Here is a 14090-nt window from a genome sequence, read left to right as displayed (position 1 = left end):
CATTGTAACCCTAATTACTAAACGCAGGACCAAAACTTCAAGAAAACCAGATCACCCAAATGATCAGAGGACAGTTATTACAAAGAACAAAACCATAGACCGTTTGCTAATTATCCTATTAAATTATGCGACGTGTCGAATGATCTCTGACTAAAATGTAAGTTTTCAACTGGGTCAACCAGCAGTTGTGACAAAGCTATTAACAGCTGTTAGATTCGTAGTGGATTTCGACGGCCCAGATTATTCCGATTCCGACGGTTTAAGATTAACCGGATTGAGTTAGCGTAAACCACGTCGCTTGCATGTAAAGAAGCAAATAATACACAGGAAACGCAAGGGTAAAAGAGTCATTTCGTAGGATCCTCCCAGTCCCCACCACCACCACCGCACCATTCACCTACGTCCGTCCGAAATCGAGAAATCGAGAAAAGATAAACCAAAACCAAATCTTGCTTTTTGAGAGTGCTTTCAGAGAGAGAGAGAGATAGAGATAGAGAGAGAGAGAGATAAGCTGATTTGGCAGGGAAGAGAGAATCTGGGAGCTGGGAATTAGGGTTTGGGAGGTGAAAGGAAGTAATGACGGAGGTAGTTGTGCACATATACGATGTGACGAACAGTGGATCTGAGAAGACTAACAACACCATTCTCCAGATCAACCGCTTCTTCAAAGACGGCATCGGTCTCGGCGGCATCTTCCACAGCGCCATTCAGGTCTAAGATCTGAGAGACTTAAGCCCTTTGTTTAGTTTACTTGATCTTAGACGTAAATTTGGAAACTTTCCTTAGGATCAAAGGGCTCACCTTTCGCATTAGAGATTAGGTCTGTGCAGCTAATGATTGGTTTTTGACTTTTGGTTCCCAAGTTAGTGCTAATGGTTCTGTGACTTGTGTGTATAAACATTTGACTAGTCTTGTTATTGACTCATTGATTCTCTTATGAATTTGCGCACAGGTGTATGGGGATGATGAATGGTCTTTTGGGTACTGTGAACAAGGGACTGGTGTGTTCAGCTGTCCTAGTACCAAGAATCCTATGTACACTTACCGTGAGAAGATTGTTCTCGGGAAGACGGATTGCACTATCTTCATGGTTAATCAGATACTGCGTGAGCTCAGCAGGGAATGGCCTGGACACACGTATGATTTGTTGTCTAAAAACTGCAATCACTTCTGTGATGTTCTCTGTGACAGGCTTGGTGTGCCTAAACTCCCAGGTAAAAATCATTATTTGGGAATCAATGTGGTTATGTGTTGGTATTCAAGGCTTTATGTGATTGTTCTCTTAACAGGTTGGGTGAATCGCTTTGCTCATGCGGGTGATACAGCCTTGGAAGTTGCAGGAAACACAGCGATGCGGGTTGGTTCTTTCTTTCATTTTGATTTGCTTGAATGCAGCCTTCTTGGTGCTAAACTCTTGTGAACTGGGATGTTGCAGGTAAAGCAAGCCAAAACTGAACTAGTATCAGCTAGTAAAGTGGCTTATCGCTTCCTTTCAAATATTACGTCGAATGTAACCAACGGCTCTCCGCAACGGCCTGGAACACTCAGCAGTTCAGAGAATGGGAACTTGAGATTGCAAGGTAGTTGGTTCAAGGGGTTACTCAACACTGCCAAACCCTCCACAAGTACAGAGATAGAGGACAGAGATGAAGATGCAAATCACGGAGTCCCCAATCATCAGAGAAAACAAAGCCGTGACTCTGTACCCATCCACCCTACTGCATTTGGGTAAAACTGTATATCCCATTGGTCGAGAAGTTACACGTACTATTCTTCTCCTCATCTGTATCCATTCCTTTTGTACCTTTATTGGAACGCCATGTTTATTACTTTTCAGCAGAAAGTGTGATTTTGTTAAGTTACCATTCACCACGTTGTTACGGGCAAATCTACATATTCATACCGCTTTAAGAATTTTTGATAAAATTTAGTTGCTATTGAGATATGTGATTCAAATGGTATATGTATTGTAAACAACTCACTTTGCAATGCTAGACAAAGATTGACGTCGATTTGAACACAACACACGTAACAATGGTACATATCAGTGCTCAAGAAATAGTTAAGTTGATAACTCGGGAGCCTAAAATTATCGATTTGTTTATATAAGATATTATAGTTTTAGTTTTAATTATAAAATTATATACGATGAATTATCAAAATTATATATACGAAATAAAAGAAATTAGACAAATTTATGTATTTGTACTAACATTATTGCTTAATTTAATAATTTTATATTGATTTAACCCAATTTAAAATGGTTTGAACCAAATTGAATCATAGAATTTGGATCTTATAAAAATTGTTTCAGCTAATATCGATTTGCCACCTAGAAGAGGTCTGCACCGAATTTTAGAACCATGTTAAATATTATTGAAAGCACTTCCACTACCACCTCTTAATAAAACAAGATAGGTATTAGTTGAAGAACAAAACCAGTAGTCAAGAATTGCATAAATATAAATCAGACTAACATACAACAAAACAAAACTTAGTTCTCGCCTCAGTCCGACCATTGAGGACTTACCCGCCGCCCATGGGTCTCTTACCTCTCGTTTTTTTTACCTTTCTGGCCTGATTAACCAGTGGCACTCTTCATCCCCTTCCTGCCAGGCTTGCCTCCTCCACGTTGCCTAGCATCACTCTTCATCCTCCTATCCACTCTCTTCTGACCTTTCCCAACCTTAACCCCTACTCCTTTCTTCGACACAACCATTTCTTTCTTAGCCTTCCTCGGCTCCGCCGCTTTCTTGTATAGCTTGTCTATCATCTTTGTCCTTCGAACGGTTCGATATATCAGCTGTGTCGGATATTGCATTTGCCTTCTTCCTCACCTTCTCAAATCTTTTGGCCGCCGCTCGCTTCTTCCGTGCCTTGGCCTCAGCCACTTTCTTGGCCGGACGAGCATTGATTTCTCTGAACTGAGCCTTCATTGCGTTAGCTACTTCTTTCGTGATGGGTTTCATCGGTTGCCTGTGGTGTTTCTCGTCGTCCAGAAACCATTTGGGTAGTAAACCTTCGTCCGCAAACATGTGTTTGTTATAAGTATCGTCAAGCATCTCTTCCCTCTGCTTCTTGTTTAGCATTTTCTTGGCACAGGCCAACATCTCCGCCTTTGTAAGAAGTTCATCATCATCAGAGGATGAGTCTGAGTCTGATGAATCAGTGGCTGGTGCAGGAACTATCTCGAAATCTTCTTCCTTCTTGGAGCTGATGGGTAAACTCTGACCAGTCAACACGCTTGCTTTCGATGCCTTCTGCTCACTGTCATCTTCACCCAAGTCTCCTCCTTCCACGGCTTCAGCAAATATATCCTGACTGAACCACTGGTTGGAGATTTCTTCCTTTGTTTGGGTCTCTCCATCATCCAGTGGTACCACAAGTGGGTTTGCCTCGTCCATCTCTTCGTTCATATCTGAATCATAATCGAGTTTTATCTCTTCATCTCCATTACCCTCCTGCAAAGACAAAGCAAGAAAGAGTTTAGTTCTAAAAGTAGGATCCATGAAAATGAGGGTTAAGTAATAAATGATGGTACGTACCTCAAGCTTCTCAGCGTGTGCCTGCCTAGCTCGCTTCCTTTGCTTTGCGCTTCCTTCTTTCTTCACCATATAACGGTCGTATGCCTCATCAAACATCTTTTCCATTTGTTCAGTGTATCTGTAATGTTCAAAAAAAATTTAGATAACTACCAATCAAACTTCGGCAAGGTATGACAATGTTGAAAATATAACATTCTATAATCTACAGAAAAAAAAGCATAAGTCAGGCAGCATGACCTCTGACGCTCTTCATCAGAATCTATGTCACTGTCTTTGGAGTCATCTGAAGCTCCATTACTACGATCTTCGTTCTCAGTTTCATTGGCGTTGGCGTTATCATCTTCGTCATTGTCAACTGCCATTAGATCTTTCTTTCCCTATATGTTAAATAATTGAACTCTAGCAATACAAGCTTCCTTTTGGCGCAGACATAAAAAAAAAAAATTAACGCAGAGATTGGAAACAAAGATAGAGTACCTTGATAGCAGCAAGGGAGAACAGTTCATGGTCTACATAACCATCTTCAAGTGCATCTATTTGTGGATTAGTCGCCGTCCTCGTCTTATCCTGGCAAAACCAAATCGAGTTAAGCAAAAATAAGGCTGACGTCTAAAAGACCCATCACTAAAGACCACTGGCCACAACATAAATAAGTGATCCTAATTAAGTGAATCATGACTCCCGAAATACTAATATATATTTTGGTACTATGATCAAATGATTATACTCTAATCAGTTGGTTTTGCAAGTGAATTTAAGTGGGCTAAGCCCTGCTTAATTCGACCTTGTCATGACTAAAGCAAGTTTAATTTCTCCGTAATAGATGGGAAAGCAACTAGTTGGAAAGTCCACTTGACCATTTACCAGAGAAAACGACCATTTGGAATGTAACAAAAGGTTTAAAAATAGTAACCTTGGCCCGTCGTTTTGCAAGAAGCTTCTTTGCCTGTTTCTTCTTGCGGTCTGCTGCGTTAGTGAGCTCTTCTAATTCACTGAGTAGTCTATCATCCTCATTTTCCTCGTCTTCCTTTCCCACATCAGGCTCCTTTTTAGCCACTTCCTTTTTTTCAGGAGTCAGAGCTTTCCTAATTTGCATTCTCCATCTGCAAGACAAGGGGAGTTAGTGTCCATTATACGAAACTAATATAATTTCCAGACACATGGATAGTTGACAACATATGATAAGTTTTGCCAATTCTAACATCCTTGGACACCGGTTAACCCACTTTACACACAATGCTGTGTCTGGTTGAGAATTAAAAGTATATTACGGAACAGCATTGGTAAAAACTTAAATTGCTGGGAACATTCTACCAACCAATATAGAACTCTAAGATTAGAATCAAAGCTCTACCATTATACTGGAATAACTTAGATGAAGCAAGTGAGACTCCAAAGATTTAAAAGCTCCATGATGGAGCAAGCGAGGGAGTTCTTACTTTAGGATGTGTTTGAAGTCATTCTTCCCCAAAACAGGAAGATCGTCGGATAGAATTTTAATCTGACTCCAAAAAAAACACAAACGTTACCGACCATGTACTGATCATTAATCCTTGGTTAGATTAGTACGGCTAATTAGAGAACAGTACCTCCTCTGTAGTCAAATCATGTTCTTTTAAAGGTAGAGAGGCTTGATCATCAAAGGATATACAAGTAACTGTGCCAAGAATCTCAAGAGGATTTTCAGACCAGATGAAATCAGCAGCAGATGCAACTTTTCTCAAAATGGACTCTCCATCTTCATACCTGTATGTAATCCACAGTTAATAAGAAGTTAATAAATACCAATAAACAAAAATAGCTAGTCGACGTTGCTTACCCATCACGGTTTCTCTTCTGTTTTGATCCTCCAAGCACATCCACAACCTACAAAACATAACAATTATTTACAAAAAGAAAAAAACATCAGAGTACCCCAAATACTAAATAAGAAAAAAAAAAAATTACCTTTCTCGTGGGTTCTGCTGTTTCTTTAAAAAGATGTCTATAATCAAGAAGACGAGGATCAATCTTGGCAGGAGCTTTGTAATTCAAACCTATAAGATACGTTTCTGAAGATGTTGAACGACTAGCCGTTGGCTTCAACTCCTCAACCTTCTCGAATAGCTTCACCAAAAAACAAAAACAACCATTAACAGAAGAAAGAGTATTAAAAACAAATCCGCATGATTAATAAAGCAAGACATTACCTCCCGAAGACAGAAGCGCACAGAGTGATAATCTCGAGACCTGAAAACCTAACATATCACAAGACACGCATAACAGCAGTCAAAAGATATTACTTGACCAGCAAGAAACTATCTTTCAAAAGCAGATACCTTGGTGATAAAGTTTCCTCTAGGAGCTAAGAACTCCGTGGCCAACTTCACAGAATCGATAACCAAAGCGTTCTGACTCATAAGTTCCTGAGACCAGGCACCACCGATATTAGGAGACCCATCGTGAAGAACAAGATCAAAAGCCCTAACACCATGCTTCTCCATCACTTGCTTAATCTTTGACCTGCACTCAGGCCGCGTGATATCCTGCTGGATAGCGACGCAGCCACGGATGGGGATGATGGGAACGAGATCGATCCCGAGAACGAGGCTGCCGAAGGGAGCTTTATCGACGGCGACTTGCATCCAACCACCGGGGGCGGCGCATAGATCGAGAACGGCATGGGATTTGTGGAGGAGAGAGTGCTTGGCGTTGATTTGGATGAGCTTGTAGGAGGCACGGGAGCGGAAGCCGCGCTGCTTGGCGAGATGGTAGTACTTATCTAAAGGACGGTTACATACCTTACCCATTGGTGAGATGAGATTTTTCTAGAGTTTAGTTCTTGGTTCTGACTTCTGACTCGCAGAGATGAATATAAGATATGGGTTTAGGGTTTATTGCGCGCGCCGTGGTTTAGTCGTTAAAAACCTGCTGACTCAGCCAGAGTCTTTCATTCTGATTGGCCCTCTAGGGGGTGATTCGTAATTGATGTGATTGTTTTCCACAGCTCATTTTTTTTTCAACATACATTTTAGTTTACTGATCATGATTTAATAAAAAATTTAAAAGTACATCCATAAAAACTAAAATAGGAAACATAATAGCTTTGGAAATCAATTTTTTTAGATCTTTATATTTAGTGTTCTGGAAATAATTAATCTACAGATACATAATAAAATCTACAGTTATTATTTTAAAGCCAAAAAATAAAAGCCACAACACTTACCAATCATCCCCTTAGTATATGTATTTATTCGGTTTCGATTCGAGTATTTTGATTTTTGGGTTTTCGGTTTTAAAATTATAAAAACCGTTTGGTTATTTGTAAAATTTGGTTTGGTTTTAGTTTAGTTATTTTTGTTTTCGGTTCGGTTGGGGTAGCAAAGTTGTAAGCTGGCTAATATCAGAAGAATTCGAGTCCAACTCGGTTGCGCTTCAATTCTAGTTTTTCGGTTAATTTTGGATAATATGGATAAAAACATTGGATAATTCGGAGTAATTTCCACGTTAAATATTAGATAATTCATGGTGTTCAGATAAAAATATAGGATACTTTGAATTATTTTAAATATTCAGATGATTCAGATTATAAATAATATTTTGAAAATATTTAATTATATATAATTTTTATTTGAAAGACTCGAATATCTGAATTTAGTTTTTGTATTTCAATTATAGAAATATAAGATTCATTTGGAATAACTAATTAATTGAATTGAATCAATAAGTAACATTTGTTGGACCCAATTTCGGATGATTCATGGGCCGATAAAGGAGTTGAGCCCAACAAGGAATGGAAGGGACTCCGGCCCAGACCCATGACGAAGTCGAGATCCCGAAAATGTAGGAGATCGTTGAGAAGATCTCGGAGTAATGTGACTATAAGAAGGAGGTGAGGTCGAGATAGAGAGACACGTGAAACCTTAGAGAGAGACCTACACACATCGATCTCACCATAAAAGCGATATAAGTTGATTCTTGTACTCGATCTCATTCCCTAATTTGTATTCAACCTTATTTAATTAATAAAAGTTCATTTTGTGAAAAAAAAAAGTTCATTTTCTTCAACCGACATCTAATTATATCATTGTGTTTTAAAGATATCATTGTTCATATTTTTTTCTTCCATAGTTTTTAAATTCAAACACTATCAGATATTTAGCGTGAGTTTTAGGATCCACAACATTGATCATTAATAATAATATATAAAACTCGATCTAATGTTGATTCTAGTTTTTGATGAACAATTTCAACTTGACTTTGAACTAATCGACACATTGAAAAACCATTTACACAAGTAGAGTCCAGTAAACATTTCCGCTCCTTATTTTACCAAGCAAGGATTACATTTGTAAAACAAGTCAGATTTTGTTTGAAACCCAAAACAAGTTCATCTTTCTTTGTTCTCATTAAGAAACTCATGTCTCATTAGGAGACAGCACAAGGTTCCATGACAAAATATCTAACCTATATTAAAAGGGATATATGAGGAGTAAGGAGGCTGTCCACGTCCTCATTTAAAATCAGCCAATAGGGTGTCTGAAATTTGCCATGTCACACTGCTGTTGAGTTAGATTGGGCTTCTGTGGGTTTTCTTAAATTTTCATCCGGTCCAACTAAACTCATGCCCACAAATATGTATCATCTTCAAGCGTCGAGGGTCTCTGTCCCCGACTCTTCCACTTCATCTTCTCTAATATCTGATTTTTTTTCCTATACCTTCTCAATCAATGATAATCTTAAAGCTATTCTTGAATGTTTTGTTTCACCTCCACTCGATACTTGATACTTCTCCTATATAAAACTCTGTCTCTAGACCCTAAATCTATCCTAAATTAAAAAAAAAAACTATTTTGGCGGAAGCTACATCCATGGCCATGAAATACCACCGCCAAAATTCAGCTATCCACCTACAAATCTCCAATCGTCGCGGCTTCTGCTGAAACCACTTGCATGAGGACTGCCAGAATTTGTTGAGGACAGAGGCGGAAGCCCGTGTGGTCAATGGAACCGGAGCTGAGCTTGATCAGGTAAGGTCGGATGTCTAGAGGCTAGCTGAAGATATACCGAAGCTATCGGCGGCGACAATTGAGCTTACGGCGAGATAGCCAAGGCTAAAGCCTTTTCCTTTGCTACGTCACCTTCTGAGATAAATTGTTTCGACAAACCTATTTGGCTTCAAGCTTCGAAAGTATCATCTCCCGCACCCAGACTCTTCCACTTCATCTTCTCTATGTCTGATTTTTTTCAGTTACCTTCTCTCAATCAATGATCAGTGATGATCTTAATGTTTCGTTATACCTACCCTAGACCCTTCTCCTATATAAATCACTACAATCTACGCCTAAATCCACCCTAAATTATAAACCTACTATGTAGCAGCTGTATCCATAGCCATGAAATCGATCGGAAAATCGCAGCTCTCCACAAAATCAACGCTTCCCCTACAGGTATGGATCTCCTTGGCCGTATGTTTTCGTATTTAGCTGTCACTGCTATCACAAAGATTGAAAATTTATTTTCTCTGTTGATTATTTTCATCGATGTGTAATTTGAAAGTTACTCATACTTTTCTCAGTTTTGCAATCTTACAAGGAATCTCAAGAGCCGGCAGATAACTCAAGTGTAAGCTTATTAATGTCTTCTTACTTGTGACAACTTTCAGCGAGCATACTTTAGATTCCTAACTAATTAAAAAAAGGCATTACTCTGTTTGATGTGTGTTTTGCTTATCTGCTTCGGCTATGGTTTTATGACGATGTTTCAGGAAGTACGGAAATGCAAATGCCTGGACCTTTCGATTATCTTACTCTTACTGCCCTCATCGAGTGTAAGGTTTGTGCTCTTCTTTCAAGCTGGTATTTCAGACATATTTTTCAACGACACCATTTTACTTCATCAGTGATTATCAATTACAGGTTTTCTGTTTGCATTGAGGGCTTTCACTTTCTCCGAATACACTTGATAATATCCGGATCTTGGATTAGCTACATGAGGTATTATCTTCTCCTTTTTTCTGCCCAAGTCCTTAGTTCGGATTGGATTTGAAGAGTTATGAATTGTTTATGGGTCTCTTTCTCCTTCCACTCTCTTAAGGTTCAAGTGCTAACTTCCAAATTAGTATTAGGTTGTTTTCTGAAAGAGCAAAAGAATATCTTACTGGTCATCTGATTGAACTATGTCTTGGTGCCACACTAAGGACCAATGTGTGATTTACTTTGGGATGATCCCCATGATGATGTGGGTTATCTCTTCGAGCTGGTTATACATTTGGACAGCTCAATTCAATGACAACAATGGACTCAATATCATATTAAGAGCCCATCAGCTTAGCTTTTAACTGGTGGCAGGTGTGTATGTTCATTTCAATTGTTCAAGACTCTAACGAAGGTATGATTGGTCCGTCTATCTTTTCATAACTGTGGATTGGATCATTGATCTCTCAAACATTTTATGGTAACAGAAAAAAATGTGGTGATGGTGTTGCACCAAACTATTGCTTCTGGTGGGGAAATATTGCAGCGATTGTAGAAATAAGAGAGGATTAAAATTTCCTCCAGTTTAATCCAGCCGAAAGACCACCCAATGCTAAAACCTATAAAATGGCATCTGGTATGTTTCTAACCTCGACAGTCTCCAAGTCCAAGCGAACCTGCAGGTTCTTTAAGAGGATCACAAGACTGAATTATAAACAATAGGAAACCCTGAAGAAGCTACCTCAACAACTTCCACCTCTTGAAATTGGATTAAATGTAGGGAATTCTCTTTTGCAATTTGATTATTTGGCCACAACATCTGAAGCATAAGGCAAAGTTGTGACATGTGCAGGTATATTGCTTCTATACATTGACCCGCTCTCGCAAGGTTTCCTTTAAAATAATATTGAAGAACTATTATTTCGAGTTACAATATATTGTACTTCAAGTGTTATAATAATTTTTTGATGAAATACCATTTCCAGTAATGTAATCTATGTTTTCATAATTATTTCCTTTTTTGCACTCTCATAATTTAATTTTAATTTTACTATTTTAATTAATTTTATAAGTTACAATATAGATGCTTGTATATTCAAAATAACGTAATTGGCAATTTAAAGTAAGAATAAATATCGTATACAATACTAAAATTAAAATAAGAATACATATTGTATAAAGTATTACAATCGGAACTAACTTTATAATAGTTGAGTTTAGGTGGCAATGAGTTTCAAATAGTTTCAGCTGACTAAGATGTGCTTTCACGTGGTCTAGAAACCACAGAAACTTCACACTAGGGCGATTTTAAACTTTGTTGTATTTTTGTTATTGAGAACTATATCTACATATAACATGATGATGGATAAGCTGAATAAAAAATAAATGAATCTTAGTTATCATATATATATATATATATTATCTTTCTTACTAGATGTTTATGTAAAAACATATGTTAAATGTAGAACTGATTTAAACTTTGTTTCAGTTTTAAAATCACTAATTTCTCTTTCTATTGTCCTATATGTCTTTAAAACGAAATACAAACTAACTTATACGCATGCTTTTTACTTGGTTTATTTCAACCAATTGATTAGGTTCTTCGATCTAACAAAAATGTATGTTTATGGCATTTTGGTTTGATACATATAGTTTGACAAAATAAACCAAAAATTCCTAGCTAGACTGTTACAATAAAAAATAATTAGACCAAAACTTTGGCTTAATATAGATACAAAAATTCTCTTACAGTTAGTGAAGACAAAGTTTTAATGAAGGAACTTTTCACATATTTAAATTGTGCCACTATTTATATGGGATGAAGTAGAAACTTCTTTCTAACAATTATCAAAACAATTTCGTAAAAATTTTTTTATCAAAAGCAATGATCCTAAAATATATAAATGTAAAAAAATGATTTCATTAAGCATGAAAGTTATATTTTGATATTTAATAAAAATAAAATAAAATATTAATGTTTGCCTCAACATCATCCAAAATATTCTACAACAACTTCATAAACATTATTCAAAGCTTCAAAGAAAACTTAGAGAATATATAGAATACCAAAAACGTCAAACTACATTACTCATTCATGTTTACGGTGTTAGACATGTTAACTTTTTCAAAATTTATGAACCTAATTTATACTATAAAGTTGTGAAGAAGAAAGTGAAAAATCAAAATCGATACTATTAGTTTTCAGAAAAAATATACAAATATTCAGTAAAACTGATAAAATTACAATCACTAAAGATTTTTTTTTAAAAAAATAAATACAAATAACAAAATCACCTATTACTTACAAATAAAAAGTAATAAAATTAAACACATTTTCAATAAAATTAAACACATTTTCCGCGCGTAGCGCGGACACGGCTCTAGTGAATAATAAAAGTGCATTTTAACACTAATCCGGGAAACCATAGGAATTTTTTCTTCAGACCAAAGTCAGAGACATAGATTATAGATCCGGATTTTGCATTAACACAAGCAAAACTAAAGCCGAAGATAACAAAACTGTCTTTCCAATGTCTAACGATAACAACAATTCTTTCAGGGCAAACCAGAACCAGAAGGTGCTGCTGCGCTGTAACCACCTGCACCACGGCCAAAACCAGGCCTACCACCACTTCCCTGCCAACAGAAACACAATGCAATATCAGAGTCAGAGACTCATCTCCTAGTTAATGAGGCAACGTAGTAAACTAGGGAGGGATGGTACTTGGAAAGACGGCTGGTAATCAGCAGGAGCTCCACCCTTCTCCCCTCCAGCATCACCACCACGTGGGGCACCACGGTAACCATCACGGTCACCATATCTGGGACGGTCTCCATCAAAGCGAGGTGGTCCTCTGAAACAAAACCAATGTCACTGAATTAGACAATTCCGCAGACCAGACATGTTCTAATGGATAAAAAAAAAGACACAAGAGCTCTAAAAACCAACCTAGGGCGATCACCAGATGGGCCACCAAAGGGACGACCACCAGGCTTAGCAGACTTCTTCAAAGTAGCGGGAACAACATCAGACGGAAGGTTAAGATAAGTTCTCAAGAACTCGATCCCTTCGTTAGTCAGAAACCAATAGTAGTGCATCCAAGCAAACGTCTCCCTAACGTACTCCTTGGATTTGAAACTCTGCATGAGCTTGATCACTTGCAGGTTTGGTACTGACTCGATCAATGGATGCTTTGGAAGATTGAAATCTTTCTTCGCGAACAACACTCCCTCTGTAAAAATCATATGACATAGATCACTTAGCTTTGAAGCAACCATACAGAAACCTCATAATCTTCAAGATTCAAAAGTTTACTAGATCTAGCATTTACATTGTTCATCTAGTGAGTGCTTAAGGATATATTAGATTAAGTAAAACAACAAACCTTTGAAAAGGTATTTGCAGATCTCTCTGCGATTGGTCTCTGTGATAATCTGGCAAGAAGACGAACAACATAATCGGATAAGTACTTTCACTACAACATGTAAAACATAAGCAGAGTCTATACCATTGTCTTGTTGGTTGAGCTTTCGCTGCAATGAGACACAGAGTTGTTTTTGTTTTTGTTTTGTCTAAAGAGAGTGGGAAATTTAGGGTTTTCCGTTGATAAAAAATGAGTTTTATATATTATGGACTTGGGCTTTATTTGGGCCAAGAATCGTAATGGTTGTTTGATGCAAGGTTGGGCTTTGGATTGTTGATTTTGATGGTTTAACCGGTTTCAAATTATTTTTTTGACTCTTTTAACCATACTGAACCAAAAGGAACTGTCAATTTGAGATGGATTGTTTGTTTAGACTTTAGACCTTAACTTTTTAACTGGTTGATGCTCGATTTAAATTTTTATAGTTCACGGTTCTCACAGTATTTGGTAGAGGTTCAAAAAGAAAATAGGATTCGGTACAAGATGAATGAGCATAGAGGTATGTTAAGAAGTCGTCACTAAATGTGAGAAGTGATACCTACATTAACAACATGAACTAAACATTTCAGGCTGATTTAAGTGGAAACCTAAGAACTTGGCATCTCAAGAAACATAGCAACATTCTCAAGTTTCTTAACAAACCAGATACCGCGTACGTATACGTCCCCAATACATCTATCAAATCCATGATTTGAATTCAAATTCTCAATTCCAAGTTCAAAATTATTTTTAAAAATTGAGTCCTCACTGTAACGTGAATTATAACCTATTATTTATGTTAAGAAATTTGGGAAAACATGTCCATTCGTCAAACAAACAGAGATCAATTGAGGCATTTCACGAGGGTAAATGCCCAATGCTAACTTTTCAACTCTATCGCAATCAATGGTGAAATGTGTGATAGATAGAGTGAACAGCAAACAAGAAAAATGAACTAATGCACAAAAGATAGCGCCATTTAAATTATAAACACACAAATATAGGCGTGTAGATTTCGTATAGATTTAATGTAGTGATTTGTGGGTGCAAAAATGGGCTGGCATGTTGACTTATTGAAGTGTTCCAGTAACGACCCACTATCTTCCCAAATCAGCCTATCTAATACAGACAACTTTAGCATTCACGGGACAACACATACATAAACAAAATCATATCATCATATCATC

The 14090-nt window shown here is 37.3% G+C and overlaps 3 protein-coding genes and 1 long non-coding RNA gene across 5 annotated transcripts; 2 read left to right on the top strand and 2 right to left on the bottom strand.

Moving 5' to 3' along the window:
• The first annotated feature begins 298 nt into the window (after positions 1-298).
• LOC106361339 (deSI-like protein At4g17486) lies at positions 299-1865 on the top strand. Its single transcript, XM_013801072.3, has 4 exons — positions 299-711; positions 953-1214; positions 1290-1357; positions 1436-1865. Exons 1-4 carry the CDS (start codon positions 577-579, stop codon positions 1730-1732), a joined length of 762 nt encoding a protein of 253 aa, XP_013656526.1. The 5' UTR covers positions 299-576; the 3' UTR covers positions 1733-1865.
• Positions 1866-2526: 661 nt separating this feature from the next.
• LOC106359047 (pre-rRNA 2'-O-ribose RNA methyltransferase) lies at positions 2527-6568 on the bottom strand. Its single transcript, XM_048737762.1, is given in 13 exon segments — positions 2527-2571; positions 2573-2776; positions 2778-3461; positions 3546-3663; positions 3783-3922; positions 4023-4112; positions 4459-4648; positions 4985-5046; positions 5135-5291; positions 5365-5411; positions 5493-5651; positions 5735-5782; positions 5864-6568. Coding segments are annotated over 13 exon segments (2415 nt in total). The 5' UTR covers positions 6335-6568.
• A 1304-nt stretch (positions 6569-7872) lies between these two features.
• LOC125577067 lies at positions 7873-10531 on the top strand. 2 transcript variants are annotated; one of them, XR_007315390.1, is made up of 6 exons: positions 7874-8974; positions 9103-9149; positions 9292-9359; positions 9443-9914; positions 9988-10276; positions 10353-10531. It is a non-coding gene; the product is annotated as an uncharacterized LOC125577067 (long non-coding RNA). The 2 variants fall into 2 exon arrangements; XR_007315389.1 differs by having other exon boundaries at positions 7873-8974; positions 9988-10531.
• Positions 10532-11818: 1287 nt separating this feature from the next.
• Positions 11819-13114, bottom strand: LOC106359892 (40S ribosomal protein S10-1-like). The gene is made up of 5 exons (XM_013799516.3): positions 13009-13114; positions 12886-12934; positions 12450-12732; positions 12225-12354; positions 11819-12136 (listed from the first exon to the last, which is right to left on the bottom strand). The coding sequence occupies exons 1-5, from the start codon at positions 13009-13011 to the stop codon at positions 12056-12058; spliced, it is 546 nt and encodes a 181-aa protein (XP_013654970.1). The 5' UTR covers positions 13012-13114; the 3' UTR covers positions 11819-12055.
• Between the last annotated feature and the right edge of the window lie 976 nt (positions 13115-14090).

The sequence above is a fragment of the Brassica napus genome, chromosome A8 (genome assembly GCF_020379485.1).
Source record: "Brassica napus cultivar Da-Ae chromosome A8, Da-Ae, whole genome shotgun sequence".
Classification (NCBI taxonomy): domain Eukaryota; kingdom Viridiplantae; phylum Streptophyta; class Magnoliopsida; order Brassicales; family Brassicaceae; genus Brassica; species Brassica napus.
The sequence above is the reverse complement of the archived record's forward strand: the minus strand, read 5'-3'. Positions and strand labels throughout refer to the sequence as shown.

What these genes read in the sequence shown, in the direction of transcription:
- LOC106361339 (XM_013801072.3), top strand. Translation starts at nt 577, where the DNA reads ATGACGGAGGTAGTTGTGCACATATACGATGTGACGAACAGTGGATCT. An exon ending in TGGTGTGCCTAAACTCCCAG is followed by an intron (nt 1,215 to 1,289) that starts GTAAAAATCATT and finishes TTCTCTTAACAG; the next exon opens with GTTGGGTGAATCGCTTTGCT. An exon ending in CAGGAAACACAGCGATGCGG is followed by an intron (nt 1,358 to 1,435) that starts GTTGGTTCTTTC and finishes GGGATGTTGCAG; the next exon opens with GTAAAGCAAGCCAAAACTGA.
- LOC106359892 (XM_013799516.3), bottom strand. An exon ending in CCATCTGGTGATCGCCCTAG is followed by an intron (nt 12,355 to 12,449) that starts GTTGGTTTTTAG and finishes GTTTTGTTTCAG; the next exon opens with AGGACCACCTCGCTTTGATG. An exon ending in ATTACCAGCCGTCTTTCCAA is followed by an intron (nt 12,137 to 12,224) that starts GTACCATCCCTC and finishes TTCTGTTGGCAG; the next exon opens with GGAAGTGGTGGTAGGCCTGG.